General features: G+C 41.6%; 1 protein-coding gene across 2 annotated transcripts; it reads right to left on the bottom strand.

Annotated features, from left to right (window-relative positions):
- Positions 1–4845: 4845 nt before the first annotated feature.
- On the bottom strand, positions 4846–19749 carry PCDH18 (protocadherin 18). Of its 2 annotated transcripts, XM_068279772.1 has the most exons (5): positions 16783–19749; positions 16209–16253; positions 15811–15896; positions 15546–15712; positions 4846–5761 (listed from the first exon to the last, which is right to left on the bottom strand). In XM_068279772.1, exons 1-5 carry the CDS (start codon positions 19273–19275, stop codon positions 5073–5075), a joined length of 3480 nt encoding a protein of 1159 aa, XP_068135873.1. In that variant the 5' UTR covers positions 19276–19749; the 3' UTR covers positions 4846–5072. The 2 variants fall into 2 exon arrangements, with proteins under 2 accessions (XP_068135873.1, XP_068135881.1); XM_068279780.1 differs by lacking the exon at positions 16209–16253.
- Positions 19750–20249: the final 500 nt, after the last annotated feature.

The following is a 20249-nucleotide window of genomic DNA, read 5'->3' as shown; positions in this document are numbered from 1 at the left end:
AAAACCAATACTTCCCCAAAGTGATCAGCATTACAAAAACTATACAATTATATTCAGTATGAAGGACATTTTTTTACAACCCAACCATCATAATTTTCTTCAGTTTGATTCTAATACAAATGTAAAAATTGATCTATGATACAAAATAATGATTTTCTTAAACTGATCATTTTGTCTAACTGAAAGATACATTGATTACAAATTGATTAATATACGACCACCTTAAGAACAGACTCTCACATACAATCTATAAACATGGCACTCCCCATTCTTCTGACATGTGCACTGTTGAGTTTTATGACATTTCACCTGCAGTATTCTATGATAGGTGCGGATTAGTACTGACAAAAGATAACCATAATCAGTGGTGTTTGTACCATGCAATCCACTTGTAAATTCCATCCCATCCCTGTTTACCATGAAATTTAGCCAATTGCAAGCATGGTTTTTAATGGCTTGTAGAACTATTATTTGGCTGACTTTTGGTTATGAATCACATCTGGAACTTACATGGTGTCTATTACTGTTACTAATTTGGACTTTATTGCATATGTCAATGACAGTGGCTGGCAGCTTTCAGATTTCATTGGCATAACTCTACGGATCGTTCCTAGACATGATGTGGCCGAAGCTGTAAAAAGCTACTGAGTGAAGAGCATATAAGTATATATGATGAGCTAATTTTCTTGTGCAAAATCCATTTCACAGTGGAAGGTAAGTTTTTCCTTTTGCTTTCTTCCCCCCAGACTTGCATGTTCTCAGTTTTTCCAAAATAGTGACTACGCATTAGATGGTACAAGGTTAGTATTTATCCGTTGCAATGAATGAGAAATAGTCTGGAAGTGCTGTTTTATTTGTGGCGAGCACAGCATCTCATCCCCTTGACCACCCCACTTGTTGGTGCGGATGAAGCTAAATTTCCCTCTTTATTGGTGGACGTTTTGCATCACATGGAACAAAAAACCTCTCAATGGTCATAGTGGACATTGTTGAAAGGAGGAGTTGCTGAGCTCTCTATAAATGCAGCAATTCCATTATTTTGTGTCACTTCAAGGCCTGGTAGATTGCATTAGTGACAACACACACACATTTATAGGCCCTATTCACTTTTTCTCCTGAGTTTTCTCCTAGGTGATATTTTGACAACGTGTCATAAAATTACTTTTAAGCCACCAGCAAGCAAGAAAATACTCAAAATAAATTTGATAGTACTTTTTCTTCACTCTTGGGTACTTTTTCAATTGTAAAATGCTGAAAAGTTACTTCAAAGAGATGATGAAAACTATCTCCCAAGAGATAATTGCATGTGGGCCATAATGTCTTTTTTATTTAAGTATTTATATAGCGCCAACATATTACCCAGCGCTGTACAGAGTACCGGTATATTGTGTTGCCATTAATTGTCCCTCAGAGGGGCTCATAATCTTGTCCCTACCATAGTCATATGTCTATGTATGTATTGTGTAGTGTATGTATCATAGTCTAGAGCCAATTTAGGGAGAAGCCAATTAACTTATCTGTATGTTTTTGGGATGTGGGAGGAAACTGGAGTGCCCAGAGGAAACCCACACAGACACGGGGAGAACATACAAACTCCTTGCAGATGTTGACCTGGCTGGTATTCGAACCGGGGACCCAGCGCTGCAAGGTGAGAGTGCTAACCACTACGCCACCATGCTACTTTTTAAACCAATACCTGGAAAGTGTTGACCATGGGGACAATAATATCTATGGTGTAATAGTGGAAAATCAAAAAGGGTTTAAAGACCTCCTTTTCTGCACTTTCAGAACAGCCATTGAAAAAAAGGAAACTGACGTTTGACTCATCTCTGAAGCTACAGTATGTACTAATTTAAGAGATTTTCACCCAAAATAATCTTTCCGATAGATACAGGTGAAATTTCTCCAGTGATAATAGTACAAACATCCGTGTTTGGTTCTCTGCCAATCAGCATGTAATGATCTATGCAGAGGGAAGAAATGAGGATGCACAAGAGGCATCCAGACAACATCCTCAGATAAACAATAACAACTCTGCAGACTGCAGAACTGGAAAAGGTCAGTGCTTGAAAATGCAGATACAGGCATTAGACTGTGGCCCATAATGATCAATAATGGTCATTTTATTTAACAATAACCTCTCCCTGTTCATAGCTTATAACATCTTATTAAAATCACTTAATATACAGAAGGAGATGCAAGACGCTCTGATATGTATAATCTTCTTTAGCTTCATTGGAAATGTATAGTTATGACACCATTTATCCAATACATAACAGTTTCAAAACTATACTATTACTTGAAACGGAGAGATACAGGAGGCCTATATAGAACGCAAGGACACCAGGCCCATATGCAATTAACTTATTCTCCTGAGTTTTCTCCTAGGAGATAATTTTTCATCTTCTTTTTAAAATATTTTTGCAGTACTTTCCAATTGAAAAAACACAAGAAGTAATGATAAAGTACTATTGAAATTGTTTTGAGTATTTTCTTTCTTTCTTGGGGTTCAAAAGGCATTTATTTGACAAGTTGTGAAAATATCACCTAGGAGAAAAGTTAGGAGAAAAAGCTAATTGCATAAAGAGTTGCTCTCACGAGTAATCACGAGTGATTACCCGTGGTTCAAATTAGGCTTAATTGGTGAAGGCGTGCGGCGGGGATACAAGGGGTTATTTACCCATAATTCCGCTGTCTGGCCTGCGTTCCAAACAGCTTGCAGGCATCCTACTGGTCGTGTTGCAAGCCTCACACCGACGCACTTCCTCCTTCTGGCTTGAAGGAGGAAGTGCGCCAGTGTGAGGCTTACAATGCGACCAATAGGACACGTGCAAGCTGTTTGGAGTGCAGGGTGGACAGCGGAATCATGGGTAAATAACCCCTTGTATCCCCACCGCACGCTTGCACCAATTAAGCCTCATTTGATCCACAGGTAATCACTCGTGATTACTCGTGAAAGCAGCAACCCTGATTGCATGTGGGCCCAGGACAAAAAAATACTACTAAAACTATTTTAAAGAGAATATGTACTATAAAATTCTTACAATAAAAAGCATACCATTATATTCATTATGTTCTCCTGGGCCCCTCTTTGCTGTTTCTGCCACTCCCTGCTGCAATCCTGCCTTGTAATTGCCAGTTTTAGGCATGTTTACAAACAAAAAACATGGCTGCTAACCAGCATGTGATAGGCTGAGAGAAGCTCAGTCTGTGACTCATACAGAGCCTGGAGGGGGCGTGGAGAGGGTGTGTATAACTTCTGCCTATCACAGCAGAGCAGCACATTCCTGCTTGAGCCGACAAAGTTGACAATGGAAAGAAGATTAGATTATATAACAAAGATAATACAGCCACTGTGCAACTAGGAAAGGCTGCAGTAAGACAGACCATATTAGAACAGGTATAGGAACTTATAGAATAGAAGAAATAAGGCTGAACATTTTGTTACAGAGTCTCTTTAAGTATTTTCTGGCTTGCTGGAGGTTTAAAATGCATTTTATTTACAATTTGTGAAAATATCAACAAATAGAAAACACAAGTGAAAAAGTTAATTGCACATGGGCCCAATATAGCACATTATTCTATGTAATGAATTAATTACAATAAATCCATACTCCCAAACCCTGGTTGCCTAAAAAAACCAATATACTACATATGTGGGGAGGTACTTTGCTGGTCCTGTCTGTGAGGTTGGTCGCACTCCAAATTGATAACTATGTAAAGAAATAGCATAAAATCGACCTCCCAACAGAGTTGACAAAAACTGATAGAAGCACGTTGAAAAGGAAGTTATTATTGGCTTACCTTTGGCAAAACACAATTGTATTCTGCAAGCATAATTTATTAGAATAGGTGTGGCTAAAAGTCTATGAAGAAAAGCTTGTTCTACACAGACTTGTAAACACACCTAATAACCTGAAGAGTCGCAAGCTGGGAGATGTAGTTTATACACATCACCCATCCAGGAGGTAAATCACAGCAACGGCAACTACATCTCTCAGCATGCATCACACATACCCATCATGCACTTAGGCTGCCAAGGACATAAGAGATTACTGCGCTGTTAAGTAAATGCCATCTGCACCCCCAAAAGCCCTTCGGGGGGGGGGGGGGGTCATTTAAGAAGTCTTTAAAAATTAGTGCTTACTTCCCTTTAAAGCATACAATAATATTATTTTGAAGATAAGCTAACATTTACCTCCTTTTTAACCTGTTTTGAATTATTTTATACATATTGGGTGCCTCCTATCCTCTAAGTCAGTGATGGCTAAACTTGGCACTCCAGCTGTGACAAAACTACAAATCCCATCATGCCTCTGCCTCCCTGAGTTATGCTTAGAGCTGTCAGAGTATTTCAATGCCTCATGGGACTTGTAGTTCCACCACAGTTGGAGTGCCAAGGTTAGCCATCACTGCTTTAAGTACTTTTCACATCTGATCAGCATGTATTGGTGGATGGTCTTTTGGATGGCCTGTTTAGTAAAACTTTGTAGGTGTTTCGTTAATAATTCAACTCATATTAAAACAACTAATTACCATGACACTTACCTTTTAACATAACATGTCTGTAAAGAACAACAGAAGATAAAATAATTCTAAATTGTGACAATATTTTATTTTAGTGTAAAATTTTACAGGTAGCACTAGCAATCATATCTACAAGTGGCAGATTGATAAACTGTATAAAATTATACCTTAAATTGGGTTTGCATATTTTAACGGTCTGTCCTCAAAAAGTGAACAAGAAAAAAAGTGACCTGTGGTTTTCCAGGCTTTCTTTTACTGGCATTAAAAATCAGGGATAGTCCAACAAGGTCCACATGCAGTAAACCATGCCATACGAAATACAAAAATAAATTTTTTATTGTTAAATTACACATAAATATAAGATACAAATGTATTTTTAAAATACAGATAGCAATTGTCACACTTGTTTTGTGTACATATGAAAATACAGCATTTGAATATTTAACATACAACAACACATTTTTATAAATGCAACAAACAGTCAATAGGTTTTTTTGATTGTTCAAAAGCTCCATAAATATGGAAATGGTAAGATGTCAGGTCACTTAGCTTTGCCTCACGTCTTGAAGCAATTTGTTAATTTCTGCTACCAGTTCACTAGCATCCATAAGTTCGTGTTTACCATCATTTAGATGGTTGAGGACATTGTCAAAGTCATCCTCCTCATAGTTCTCTGGAATCTCCTCCATTGCTGGCAACCACTTTGAAGATGGCTGTACACCAGCGTGATTCACTAAAGGAGGTCCACCAACATTGTTGGGATTTTGGAAATGTGTGTTGGCTGCCCATGCAGCAACCCCCTGGGGGTAACTTAAAGTCTTAGTAGGAACCTGCCCTTTCCGACGCTCTAAAGAGTTTGACCGATCAACCTCACTACATTCAGTGTAGTTGTCCATAGATGGAGGTAGCAAGCGTTGAAAAACACTGCTCATTTCAGTGAGAAGGGAAGAAGTGCAAGCTTCAGCTGATTCCTCATCCTGAGATTCCTTGCCAAATGTGGAAAAACTCTTCTTCTTCTCATTCTGATCAATAGGAAGCACTTCCTCTTCAAGTACAATGGTTTGTTGCTGGACTTGCTGTTGACTAATTGGCTGGGGCTGCTGAAGGGACTGGACTTCTTCTCCAGGGATGAACATGTTGTTTCTGTAATCTGCAGATGGTGAAGGAAGAGGTGGCATCCAGCACTGATCTGAGTGTCCTAGAACACGGCATTCATCTGTGCAGAATCTCATGACTGGAACGAGAAAGAATGTATTATAAGTTATGATACAATGTGGATTATTACAAAGTAATACATAAGAACTGGTATTTCAATCACCAATATTCCCCGTAGATGTGAGATGGATGTGCATACTCCAAACTGCTGCAATCATTCATTCTCTGTAGCTTGAGACATGGCTATCATCTCCCTGTATCTGTACTTTTGTAACCTGCAGACATGGTCATTTAGCTGAGCAGAGCTTAGCAAAGAGAATGGTAAAATTGATAAGCCATTCAGAATTTTCATTGCCAGGCCATTATTGTTTTTTTTTTTTCCAAGATAAAACATCAGGGAGGAGAAAAGGAAATCCTTCCCTGATGTTTTATCTTGGGAAAAAAAAACAATAATGACCTGGCAATGACAATTCTGATAGGCTTATCAATTTTACCATTATTCATCTTTTGTTTCAACAAGCAGTGCAAACAAACGAAAGATGAGTTTTTATATACACAATTGATAAGTATTGTTGAAAAAAAAAAACTCTCAAAACTTGCAAACCTCAACTAATCCTGTAAAAGGTAATTTACCTGCTGTTAATGAATTTATGAATCAACTATAATGCTGGGTACACACTATGAGATTTTCTGGCCGATTTACTGTCAGATCGATTATTTCCAACATGTTCGATTTGCTTTCCAATCGATTTCCGAGTATTTTCCGATCGACTTCCTATTAAAGTGAACGGAAATCGATCAGAAAGCAAATCGAACATGTTGGAAATAATCGATCTGACAGTAAATCGGCCAGAAAATCTCATAGTGTGTATCCAGCATTAGTTTAGTCAGGCATAATAAATGCCACGTGACCCAACTATCAGGCACATGGGGCCCAAAACTACATGTAGCTAATATGCAACCATTTCAGTCCCTGTTCCAACTCTTCAGCATCCCATACCCCTCCCCCCCCCCACACACACACACACACTTCCACACACTACATCCCAGGATCCCTTACTTCACTCTTGACAGAAGAGCAAATACTCTGTATTTCCCGTGTCCTCCTAGAACAACACTCTTCTGGACCCTCTTATAAATCCAGACCGCACTCCTGTTCATGTCAGAGTGTAACTGTGCTGCACTCATGCGAGTGTAGGGGGTGGGCTTATGTGAGAATAGTTAGGGGTAAATATCAACCAATTTTGCGACAGGTTAGGGTTAGGCATTGGTATTGTGATTTCCCATGTGAGAAATTCAGAATAGGTCAGGGTTAGACATAAATATTGGCAAAATTTGCAGCAAGGGGTTCGGCTAGGATTAGGCATCAGTAGAAGGATGGCTCATTTGAGAACAGGGTTTGGTTAGGTGTTAGTAAAATATTGGTAAAAATTACAGATGTTTTATTATTGGTATTAAGTACTGACAACAGAGAAATATTTGCAATTTAAGCGTCTTTCTCTGGTGCCCAAATTACTGCCTTTTTTACTGTATGCCCATGGTCCCTCCATGCTCTGCCCAACTCAATCTGTAGAATCTCAAAAATAGCCTTTCCTGATCAAAGTTCAACCAAAAAAGTGACCGAACATCAATCAAGTGTCCTTCTTTTTAGAATAAGCATCAGAATTTTTGTACCAAGTGCGCCCCGCAACCATAATTGTTTGTGGTGCGGTAACTGTCGCGCTAGGCAAAGTAAATCTAATTCTGATTCTAAAAAGGAGGCCACTTGATTGATTGATTGATTGATGTTTGATCATATTGTTGAGTGATCTTTGATCAGGATAATCATATTGAAAATTTAAACTATTGAAAATGTTTTCACAGATTGTACATAAAGTAATGCAAGCTTCTATGCATGTTATATAGGGAACTAGATAGCCAAATAATGATTGGCTGATAAGGCTCTCTGTATATAACTGCCTTTGCACCTGGGGACACTCAGTGACGGTGATAATTGATTAAAAGCGAATGTATGAGAAGTATGCTGGGTATAATTAAAACAGCATTTTTCTGCAATTCTGTTAGGTGGAATTGAAGATAACACCATGGAATCAATTTAGCAGAATTTGCCTGGTCATTTCTATTGGGAAGGGTGTGGGAAGGTTAAATGCTTATTACACAATGAGAAGGGAGTAACTGTGCAGAAACTGAATGGCGAGACTCTGAAGAGCTGCAGAGTTGAGCCCAAAGAGGTAACCTCTCAGCAGCAGTACAGAGAAGGCGGGAGGGGCAGCTCTGTGGTCCCTATGAAAGACTATCTGGTCCCCTCTCTAAGCTCAGCTCTGCCTACATCCTGTGAGTAATAATGTTATAGGGGAGGAGTTTGGATGATTTACAGACTTGTTCAGCAGTATCTGTCAATCACACAGGAAGACAGCAAACTGGACAATAAAAAGTGAATAATGCAAAAATGGTTAATGGGCAATGCACAACAACAACGCAGAAGTCAGTACTAGGGCCTTAAAGGGGTTCTTACGCGAATGAGGAAAAAAATAAAAAGTGGTTTATGCATAAACTATTAAACATCCTTCTAAATAGTGTAAAAAGGTTTTTTTTTTTAAATGAATGGTTTCATCAATACAACATGTAATGTAAACAGTGACGTATGAAGGACTGGGAGGCTAATCCATTTGTTAGGGGTGTTTTTTTTTACTTCAGCGGCTCGATTGATAAGCCAAATCGCAGCGTGTAGACCCAGCTTAACAGTTCTGCCGAGCTGCTGAATATGTGTTTACATTGTTGCCAGGCAACCAGATGCCGTGCAGAGACTATTTGTGAAAAGAGTCATAAGCTGCTGGTAGAATGAATCAGTCCCATCTACACCATATGATTCTTTGTCAGATTCAATTTGATTTAATTCATTGATTTGATTCAATCTGACATGTCCAATTCATGATTCGATTCAATTCGATTCAAATTAAATCGAATCATGAATTGGACATGTCAGATTGAATCAAATCAAATCAATGAATCAAATCAAATTGAATCGAATCTGACAAAGAATCATACGGTGTAGATGGGACTGATTCTCCCAGCAGCTTATGACTCTTCACAAACGAGTCTCTGTACCGGCCTAGCAACAATGTAAACACATATTCAGCAACTCAGCAGAGCTCAGCCATTAGGGCTATAAAGGTAGCCATACACTGGTCGATTTGCCATTAGATCGACCAGCTGACAGATCCCTATCTGATCGAATCTGATCAGAGAGGGATCGTATGGCTGCCTTTACTGCAAACAGATTGTGAATCGATTTCAGCCTGAAACCGATCACAATCTGTTGAGCTACTCCTGCGGTCTGTCCCGTCCCCCCGTATACATTACCTGATGCTGGCTCCCGGGCATCTTCTCCGCGCTGCACGGCTCTGTTCCGGATCCATCCCGGCGCTTCCTGTGTCACTCCGTGACCAGGAAGTTCAAATAGAGCGCCCTCTATTTGAACTTCCTGGTCACGGAGTGACACAGGAAGCGCCGGGATGGAGCCGGAACAGAGCCGTGCAGCGCGGAGAAGATGCCCGGGAGCCAGCTTCAGGTAATGTATATCGGATCGGCCGCCGCTAGCGACGCGCTCCCTACCCGCGGACGATCGAGGGTAATTTCCCACACGGCGCGATCGACGGACCGATCCGATTTCGGGAGGAAATCGGATCGGCGGGTGCATTTACCGCGAACGATTGGCAGCAGATTCGATCCCAGGATCGAATCTGCTGTCGAAACGGCCGCGAATCGGGCCAGTGTATGGCCACCTTAACAGCAATTCTTGCTAGAAGTGGGTTATACCACTGAAAACTACTTAGGCAGGAGTTATGTTTGTGAAAAGAAAGTAAAAAAAACACCCCTAATAAATGGATTAGCCTCCCAGACGTCATCCGTCACTATTTACATTACATGTTTTATTGATGAAACCATTCATTTTTTAAAAAACTTTTTACACTATTTTAGAAGGATGTTTAATAGTTTATGCATAAACCACTTTTTATTTTTTTCCTCATTCACGAAAGAACCCCTTTAAGAAAATCTTCTTTAAAAGAGTTGGTGTACTTATACCTAAAGCAACATGAAATGAGGACCTGATCAATAATACATTGCATGAATTAACTAAATGACCATTCCCCCTTCAAGGTAAAGACATGTCAACCCCACTATGTATAATATGAGCTGTTACACAGTGCTTATACTGATGGTAATTAAGCTGCCATCTGTGCTGATCTGTGATTGAATAATGTGTTTTGAATCCCACTGCTTCTACAGGGTTAAACTGGCTCTCTAATCTCATTAGCACATCTATGGTGAAGTCTTGAGAACATCTGCAGACCAAAACCACTGGCAGGAAAAAAAGACTGTAATTTATAACAAAAGCAAAATCAATAATGCACATGCATTGTATTAAGGGTCAGAGTGTTATTAACCACCCTGGCGTTCTGATAAGATCGCCAGGGAGGCTGCGGGAGGCTGCGGGAGGGTTTTTTTAAAATTAAAAAAAAACTATTTCATGCAGCCAACTGAAAGTTGGCTGCATGAAAGCCCACTAGAGGGCGCTCCGGAGGCGATCTTCCGATCGCCTCCGGCGCCCAGAATAAACAAGGAAGGCCGCAATGAGCGGCCTTCCTTGTTTTGCTTACACCGTCGCCATAGCGACGAGCGGAGTGACGTCATGGACGTCAGCCGACGTCCTGACGTCAGACGCCTCCGATCCAGCCCTTAGCGCTGGCCGGAACTTTTTGTTCCGGCTGCGCAGGGCTCAGGCGGCTGGGGGGACCCTCTTTCGCCGCTGCTCGCGGCGAATCGCCGCAGAGCGGCGGCGATCGGGCAGCACACGCGGCTGGCAAAGTGCCGGCTGCGTGTGCTGCTCTTTATTTGGCGCAAATCGGCCCAGCAGGGCCTGAGCGGCAGCCTCCGGCGGTGATGGACGAGCTGAGCTCGTCCATACCGCCCAGGTGGTTAAGCCACTTTAAGCACACTTAAAGAGGAACTGTTGCGAAAATCTTAAAATTTAAAACACATACAAATAAGAAGTACATTTCTTCCTGGGTAAAATGAGCCATACATTACTTTTCTCCTATGTTGCTGTCACTTACAGTAGGTAGTAGAAATCTGACATTACCGACAGATTTTGGGCTAGTCCATCTCTTCATAGGGGATTTTCAGTGTGGCCTTTATTCTTTATAAAGACATTCCTTGAAAATGATTTATACAAAGATGCTGGCCAGCCTCCCTGCTCACGGCACACTATTTTGGCAGTTGGACTGAACAACTGCCATTCATAAGGTGCTTTTAAAAATAAAGAAAACCCTGACAACCCCCCTATGAGAAAATGGGCTAGTCCAAAATCTGTCGGTAATGTCAGATTTCCACTACTTACTGTAAGTGACAGCAACATAGGAGAAAAGTAATTTATGGCTCATTTTACCCAGGAAGAGATGTACTACTTATTTGTATGTGTATTAAATTTTAAGATTTTTGCGACAGTTTCTCTTTAAGTGTATTAACACTGCAAGTGCCAGTTCACGCTTGTTAAAAAAAAGTACTCATTAGTGATTTCTTTTTAACCTCCGTTCAGCGCAGAAGTGGATCCTAATGTTAAAAATAGGATCGACTTTCACTTGAAAAAAAAAAAGTGGCCCGCTTGCCATGTTGCGGTAAGCTGAATGCAGAGTCCAACTTTGCAGATTTAACTGGACCGGCCGGGAAAATGTATTTAATGATAGCCTATGAGAACAGACAGTGTCTGACAGTGCTAGTTGCCGTGTCCACTTCGCACTTTACAGTGACATAATGCTCACATGTCTCGCCACTACTCACTGCTGCTCAGTCTCTGACGCCTGGTGCACACCACAACCCGCTAGCAGTTTTTGAAACACTTTTTCTTATTTTTCTGTAGCGTTTCACCTAGCATTTTGCGGTTTTGGGAAATGTTTTTGGTGTAGTAGATTTCATATATTGTTACAGTAAAGCTGTTACTGAACAGCTTTTGTAACAAAAACGCCTGCAAAACCGCTCTGAACTGCCGTTTTTCAGAGCGGTTTGAGTTTTTTCTATACTTTACATTGGAGGCAGAAACGGCTCCGCAATCCAAAAAATGCCTCACCCCAGGAGTGTGCGTTTCAGCAAAACGCCTCCCGCTCTGGTGTGAACCACACCATTGAGATACATTGACCAAGTGTATCTGCGGCTGCAAAAACGCCAAAAAACGCACTCGGTGTGCACCAGCCCTCATACACAGCCCGGTGGCTGGCAGAAGCATGAGAATCTCCATTGGGCTGCAAAAGAATAATGAGAATCCTCAGCAACAGGGAGAATTCTTATTGGTTCATGGTGGACCAATAAAAGTTCTCTCTGTTGCTAGGGAGAATCCTATGGAGAAAGCATCCTATGGAGTGCTCCATGCTCCTGCCGGCCACTGGGCTGAATACAGAGGGACTGAGTGGCGGCAATCAGTGGTGGGACATGTTGTCAGTGATGACAGCGGGCGATGTAGACAGGCGGACGCAAAGGCGTGGAGTGGGTGGATGCAAAATGGATGAAGGTTACTGTGCCCATTTTGCATCCACTAAAGTGATTACCTCCAGTGTGAAAAATTATCAATTCCCAGAGTATTTTATATAAATATAAGGCTCAATCAGCTATTATAAATTAAATAAACTCACCCACTGGCCTGTAATTCCAAAATATTCTTAAAACCTGAAACTCCGCCCAGACTCTCAAAAAAAGTCTGGAGCTCTGTATCCACAACCTGTGTTGCTGTAGTCTGCCCACAATTCAGTGGCCACCTATCAGGCCATGGCTGCAGAGCTGGAAACAGGCCAAGGCAACACAAGTGGGAGTGGGCACAGAGCTCCAGACTTATTTGGAGAGGCTTGGGGCAAGAACAGCCATGGCAGCTTTGCCGATAGGCAGGGGGCGGGATTTATAAATATCTTAAAATTAGGAAAAGTGGGTGAGTTAATTTGTAATAGCCGATTGTATCTTATGTTTATATAAGGTACACAGGAAATGCATTATTTTGCCCATCTGGAGGTTGTCTTCAACAAGAGGCTTTATTCAATAATAGACTGAACATGCATTATTGACTTTACCTTCATGTTAAAACACAAACTAGTCACTGCTATTGTTTACATTTCAAAAGTGAACATGAGAGATGGCAATGAGACTAATAAGTTTATATAGAACTGTAGAAACATAAAGTAACACACAAAAAAAAAAAATCAGAAAGGAATTATCACACATCAACGCTTGTTTACTATCAGCCTAGGCACAGTGTAACAGTATACCCTGTACTTTAACTGACAAACTTGTATCTTAAAAAGGGGTAAAATAAATCATTTTTTGACCAGGGCCTTGATTTTAACCACTTGAGGACTGCGGTGTTAACCCCCCCTAGTGACCAGAACATTTATGACTAAAATGGCCACTGCAGCTTTAAGGCCAAGCTGCAGGGCCGAGCAACTCAGCACACAAGTGATTTCCCCACCCCCTTTTTTTCTCCCCACCAACAGAGCTCTCTGTTGGTGGGGTCTGATCGCCCCCCAGGTGTTTATTTATTTTTTTGTCAATATTTATTTTTAATAAAATGTACTATTTTTTTTTTCATTTATCTTATATCCCTCCCTCCCCTGGCCAGCCAATCACTGCGATCAGCTGTGATAGGCTTCAGCCTATCACAGCGGATCGCTTCCCTTTGTCCCAGGGGGACAACCGTGTGTCCCCATTACAGAGCTGCTGCAGATCGCAGCACTGTACAAAGCAATTAGACAGCGAAACCGCCGTCTAACAGTCTTCCGAGCAGTGAAGGCGGGGCCCTGCCCCCCAAGCAGGAGATACGTGCGCATCCTGCGCGCGATCTCCTGCTAGCCCCATAGAATACCGTTCACGCCAACAGGCGTGGAGCGGTCCTGGGGCTGTCGCACTGCTCACGCCAATTGGCGTGGAACAGTCGGTAAAAGGTTTAGGCATTTTGTACACACTTAAGTATAAGTGAACTAACACTTTAAATACATTGATTGCACACACAGAATCAATCACTATGTATCAGTCATGTAACTTATGCACCAATGCATTATATGTGGCTTTTGCATCTGTAATACTGTGCACATTGTTGCTAAGCCCTTTCTCATTATTCCATCAGGATATACATTCCGCTCTCACACATTATTTTTCTAGACACAGATTCACATAAGATATTCTAAGGATCACTCTTCATTTTTCTGTATACAGCTATCCTAAACTCATTTCCTCCCTGCCAGGCAGCACCTGCTGCAATGCTACAAAACAAAATAACATTTTTTCAGACTTAGTACAGTACCATTAAACAATTGCCTGTACACTATACAGTTTCTATATATTCCAGTTCTGGTATGTCCTCTATAAGACAACTGCCAGCCAATCACATCTCTCTGTCACTAACAATGCTCATCCTGGTTCAGTGAGATGCTAGATTCCCTGGTCCTTAGGGGTTAATCCCAATATCGGAGCAAGTGGCGCTATTAAATAAGGGTTAAAAATAGCCCAGGTGTATTTGTATGAAATGAACAGACACCATGGTCAAATTACTGAAGCAGTTTATTGGATAGGATGAAAAGGCAGGAGCAAACAATATGAGGGGACAGATGGCCTGGCTAGAATACAGCATACGACCACATTGAACATAGGTTCCATCTGCGGGACCCTTACAACTGAGGACAGCAGGAGCTAGGGGCTGTGTGAAGGGAATGCTGTCACTATCAGTGGGGGGAGGGCCCCTAATTCATTGTCCTCCAAAGAAACCCTTTGCACTGGCTGACATTCTTAAATAGATTAGTAAACACCCCTCTATGATACCTAACTTATGTGGTGTCACACTAGCTGCTGAAAAGAGCATTGTTCTGAGTGTAAACAAAATAGAAGCAGTAAAATCAGAATTGTGCCTGTGCAACCAGTGACCTTGGAAGGACAGAGTCTGCCTGCACTGCATTCAGAGGAGTCATCTGTGCCAGGTTCACAAAAGACATGTTTTCTGTAATTACGCAGCTACTGCTAATGAGCCAGAGACCTCTTAATTCCTAGAATCGGAACATGTGGTGCATAAGTCTTATTGCAGCTAACTCATGAGCAAGTATTGATTGTTCTCACGCACAAATACAATACACACTAGTCACTAAAACATTGTATGGAAAACTGATGTATCCCTGTAGATTCACCCTAACCACTAAAAAACAATGAGTGAATCTCAATGTTCTTGATGTGGTGTTATGCACCTCTACACAGGCTACAAAATCCTAACAAGGATCACAGGATAGCAGTTTTCCATAACATCATCTCTAATGCCTACATGGATTGTTAATCTAGCCTGGGAGAAATGTAAACACAGCATATGGAAATGCCATAATGCAATATTGCCATACACACAGGTATAATCTGATCTGGGGGTCATAATTAGTCACATGTCCTAGGGCCAAAGCCACTGTGAGTCTAGCCCTTTGATCTTCCCTCTGAAAGGGTTAAGCAACCTGTAATTTCCAGGAAAAACGTTCATAAAAGTTTTTTCTGCTGACACTAGCTAGCATTAACCCCCCTGGCTTAACCTTTTAGCATAGATTCACATGAGAATCAAATCCACTGCTTATACTGCTCTGGGCAAAATGCTCAATACTGTGGCTGTCTCCTCTCTACCAGCTCTGCTCTTGTTGCTGAGAGCAGCAGCAGGCAGGAGAGAGTGCAACGTGGAAAGGTTCTTTTCTGCTCTGGCGATGTGTGTGGTTCCCCTTATTCCCCTTCTGTACCAATCTGACAGACATCCAGGAAAAAAAGCTGCAAGTGAATTAGACAGGAAATATCAGCAAGCTTACCTGGAGGAATTCTGTGCCCATCAGTAAGGAAAAGTTCACTGAATCCTTCACCCAGAAGCCTGTCAATTGGAGAATCTCTGCCCAGATCATAATCACTGTCTCCAGCTTCACTATCTCCACGTCCGCTGTCTTTTAGACTGAATTTATCCATGTCTTGAAGGGCATATCTAGAAAGTGTGAAAACATGTGTTGATAACACTGTAAGCTAAAGAAAACTCCATTGATTTTTAAAAAGCCAATGCGAAAACTGTGTGCAATAACTCACCTGTAGCTTCTTGAATATTTATTTCCTCGAAAGCTTGGCCTGGGCTGGTACTGTCCCTGATGAAGCATGGAGAGCAGTTGGGACACCTGCCAAAAGAAATGACGGAATATACATTTAGAGGGCAAAGCAATAGCTAATGTACGCTACTTAAGTCTGGAGTTTTAAAAACCACTTTACAACATAAATACAGTCACATAAACGGGACAGTACAGTTTTCATGATAGACTGGTTGAAATCCAGTATTCCATTATTACTATTAGAAATTGATTAGGTTTTGTGCCTCCTGACTGATTCTAGTATGAGTACTTCCTAAACAGAAAAAAGTAACACTTCTCAGATGTTTAGATTCAGCTATTTTATATGTATGTCATATTTTGTGAGTTTCTTTACATAATTACCTTCTCAATAGGGCTAATTTTTCTCTTTAGGCTGCCTTCTGAAAGCTAATTAAAAAACAGAACAAACAAACAAAAAAGAATCAATGAGGAGGGGAGCAAGGGAATTTGGAGCTACAGAGAGGACTGAAGACCCTTCCAAACAGTTAAACTGTGCTTACTTTGCATTAAAATTATTTAGTCACAAATAAGGTCTTTGGAATGCACCAAACATGCTTTATTTAGCCAGGTGGAGAGAAAAGACAATGGCTAGTTTTTTGGCAAACTATGCTTACCTTTTTTTAGTCAATAAGGCCTACAGTGGCTTATTTGTCATTTTATGATTAAAATCAGAATAAATCAGAACATATTAACATCTTTTAAGTGTATAAACATAGCTCTGATATTCTGATATATATGGTATACTGTAACTACTAACTCTATAAAGTTGCAAAATAGCATTTCAGCAAAGTTGCAAAATAACATTTCAGCAAAGAGTGAAAAAAACAGGCATGATTTCATAGGGCATTAGCATTAGACATAATTCAATCTTCCTTATGCACAAGTTAATGTAAGTAATTGAAAAGACTGTATTTACCTCGACTGCAGGAGTAGCATGAGTCAGTTCCAGAGCAAATGTATCTGGTACATGATTAGATGATATTGTCATCAGACTGTTGAGTGATTGGCGGCTGTGATGACTTTGCCTGCTGCTCATCTGGCCACGTTCCAAAGTAGGAGATGGAGAAGGAGAAGATCTATGGTGGGATCTAATTGGCAGTGTACCATTCATGGTTGGCACTAATGTAATGTCCCCTTTGTGAATTTGCCTTGAAGGCCTCTTTGGGTGATTCTGGTAAGTTGATTCTGCCACTCTGCAGTTGTAAGATCGATTATCCTTTTTTTCTCTGTTGCACCTTGTTGCAAAGATCACCATAATGACTAAAAGAACTGCACAGAAAGCCCCCAAGGAAATGATAATGATCATTGAGTAATCCATAGAGGCCTGGTTAACATAACTAGCCTCAGTACTGCCAGGAGCATCAGATGCTTCAACGATGTGGCATTTAAGAAGAGCTTTGGCTGAACGTCGAGGTGTTCCTTTATCTTGAACTAAAACTTGAAGCTCCCATTCTTGGAAAATGAAAGTGTCCATACTCATATTAGTGTAGATTTCACATGTTTTGGGGTCCATAATAAAAATGTCAAGTTCATTCCCTGATGTTATCTTACAGCTGAGTTCAGAGTTCATACCAGAGTCTCTATCTGTGGCCTTAATTTTGGTAATTAGGTATCCACCTTCAGCATCCCTGGGGACAGCAATTTTAGCAGTGTTATTGTGGAGGGTAGGGGTTACAATTACTGGGGCATTGTCATTTTCATCAACAATGGTAAGAACCACTGTAGCATTGGTGACAAGCTGTGGAACTCCACTATCCCTTGCCTGGACACTGAAGATTACCTGATTTACTTCTTCATGGTCAAAGGCCCTGAGAGCATAAATTGCACCATTTGAAGGATCAATAGTTACATAGGTTGTTATCGAGCTACCTTGAATGAAGGTTTCAGGAATGACATATGTAACTTGACCATTTTCAGCCTGATCTGGATCTGTGGCCCTAACAGTTGTGATATGGGCTCCAGGTGAATTGTTCTCCACAATGACAATCTCATATCTGTTGGTCTGGAATCGTGGAGGGTTGTCATTCTCATCAATTATCTGCACTGCAAAATGCTTAACTGTAGACAGACTTGGCAGACCCCTATCCTCAGCTATTACAGTTAGGCTGTACTCAGATCGTTTCTCTCTGTCCAGTGAGGAATTTGTTAATATCAAATAATTATTTTCGTAAGTTTTCTGAAGCTTGAATTGCCCATGTCCATGAAGCTTGCATAAAATTTCTCCATTAAGACCAGAATCTTTATCCTGAACCCTTACCAAAGCCACAAAGGTATCCAGAGGTGCACTCTCTAAAATATAAGCTATTTCTTTCCCAGTAGACATCAGATTGATATTGATTTCAGGTTTGTTATCATTCACATCCACAACATTGATGATAATTTTACAGTGGCCAGGGATTGAATTTGGCCCCATGTCTTGGGCCTGAACATCTATCTCATAGGATTTAGTTGTCTCATAGTCCACTTGCTTCAGCAGAGTCAGCTGGCCTTTCTCAGGATCCATTCTGAAGGTATCTGTAATTTTGGGGGATACGTTGTTATTGAATAGGTATACAACCTTCCCATTAGCGCCCTCATCTGGGTCTGTGGCATTGAGGTCTATGAGTAAGGTCCCAACTGGGGAATTTTCAGGCAACTGAATAACGTAAGACTTCTGCTCAAATGATGGGCTGTTGTCATTGGAATCAGAAATACTTATTTTGAGGATAGCTGAGCCGAATCTCTGAGGAACACCCATATCTGATGCTGTCAGCTGGAGTTCATAACTAGACTGATGCTCCCTGTCCAGTTCCCTGACCACAATAAGTTCTGCATATTTGGCGCCATCAGTCCTGGTCTTCACTTCGATCTTAAAATATTCGTTTTCAGACAGAGAATAAGTATGGAGGGAATTTTCCCCCACGTCAGGGTCAAAGGCGCTGTCCAGAGGGATCCTGGTGCCCACAGCTGCGCTCTCAGATATCTCAATAGGGATGAGGGCTCTGGAGAAATGAGGCGCGTTGTCGTTGATATCCAGCACCTCAACTTCTACATGGAAAAGCTGCAGATGCTGGGTGGGCAGCGTGATCACATCAAACTCTATGGAGCAGTTGAGATTCTTCTGACACAGCTGTTCCCTGTCGATCTTAGCCCCGATACTAATCTCCCCGTTGTCCTCCTGCACCAGGAGCAAAGTAGGGTTCCCCCGCTGCATCGCCTTGAAACGTACCGCGGAAGGGTTGGGTAACTTAGCCAGCACATCAGCCACATCCTCGGCTAGCCTGGCCACCACCGTTCCGACCATCTGCTCCTCGTATATGCTGTACTTTAAATTCTTACAAAGCCCACCTCGGCTGGCGAAAAACGAGAGCAAGGCAAAGAAGAAGAAGAAGCTAGAGTCCATTTTCCTACCAGAGCTGCAGAGATCCATCCCCTGGACTGGTGGTCAGAATGAGCAGATCGTAGATCCAAGTTGTGTGGGTAACCTGAAGTCAGTATGCATTGAATTGCGTGCGGAGATCAAGGTCTGCTGCTGCGGTACAGTCTCTGTGTAGCAAGATGCTCCGGAGTGCCCAAACTTTCTACATCAGGCAGGGATCGCCGGCGAGATGTAATCAGCATCAGCAGCACAGTAATTCCATCAGCTCCCCCAGCCCAGCAGGAGAGCACCAGGACTCACATCAGGATTTCATTCACGTGCCGTTTTGTATCCATGGATTGCAGGGGTCTTGCTGAATCTGCAGTCTTTTCTTTTTCCCCCTCCTGAGATCCTCTCTTTCCCTCTCACTGCTCTGCTGCAGACTAAACACCCCTGATTGCTGACTCCAGACTAAAAATCTGTACAACTTCACTTCAACTCAGACAAAGCTCCCTGCTCTGCATGTGCTGAATCGCTTCCAGCCAATCAGCTTTTTTTCCAAATCAAAGGACAGTGAAGTCACATTAGTACCGGGAGAATGTGCTGCTGGGGGAAGGAGGGAAGAGAGAGGGGGTAGGTGCAAGTCGAAAGGGGCGCTCCTCCCACTGCATTCACTTTTGCGAGCGTGCCTTAACAAAAGAGGGGACAAATTGCAGATGAAAAAACTTTAAATCAAGCCATTGTCCCCCTTAACACACATCACTCATAGAAGTTGATCTTAAACACGCCCATACTTATGAAACACTGTTCTACAAAATCAGCTGTGAATGAGGATCTTTTTAGCAAGCCAAGTTAAAGATTCATTTGTGGTACTTGCTGTATCTCCCTCAATGCTGTTATTTTTTCTTTGCCTCGTATTGGATGTGCAGAACGATCCTGCACTGCAGAGAGCACAGTGTGCCTTCCACCGAAATAATCAAATAATAGCAATACCTGTGTGAAGCCTTATATGTTTTGCCAAAATCAGAAATAAATGTTAGGTTTCT

Source organism: Hyperolius riggenbachi, chromosome 1 (genome assembly GCF_040937935.1).
Source record: "Hyperolius riggenbachi isolate aHypRig1 chromosome 1, aHypRig1.pri, whole genome shotgun sequence".
NCBI lineage: Eukaryota > Metazoa > Chordata > Amphibia > Anura > Hyperoliidae > Hyperolius > Hyperolius riggenbachi.
Note: the sequence above shows the minus strand (reverse complement) of the source record. Positions and strands in the feature narration are given on the sequence as shown.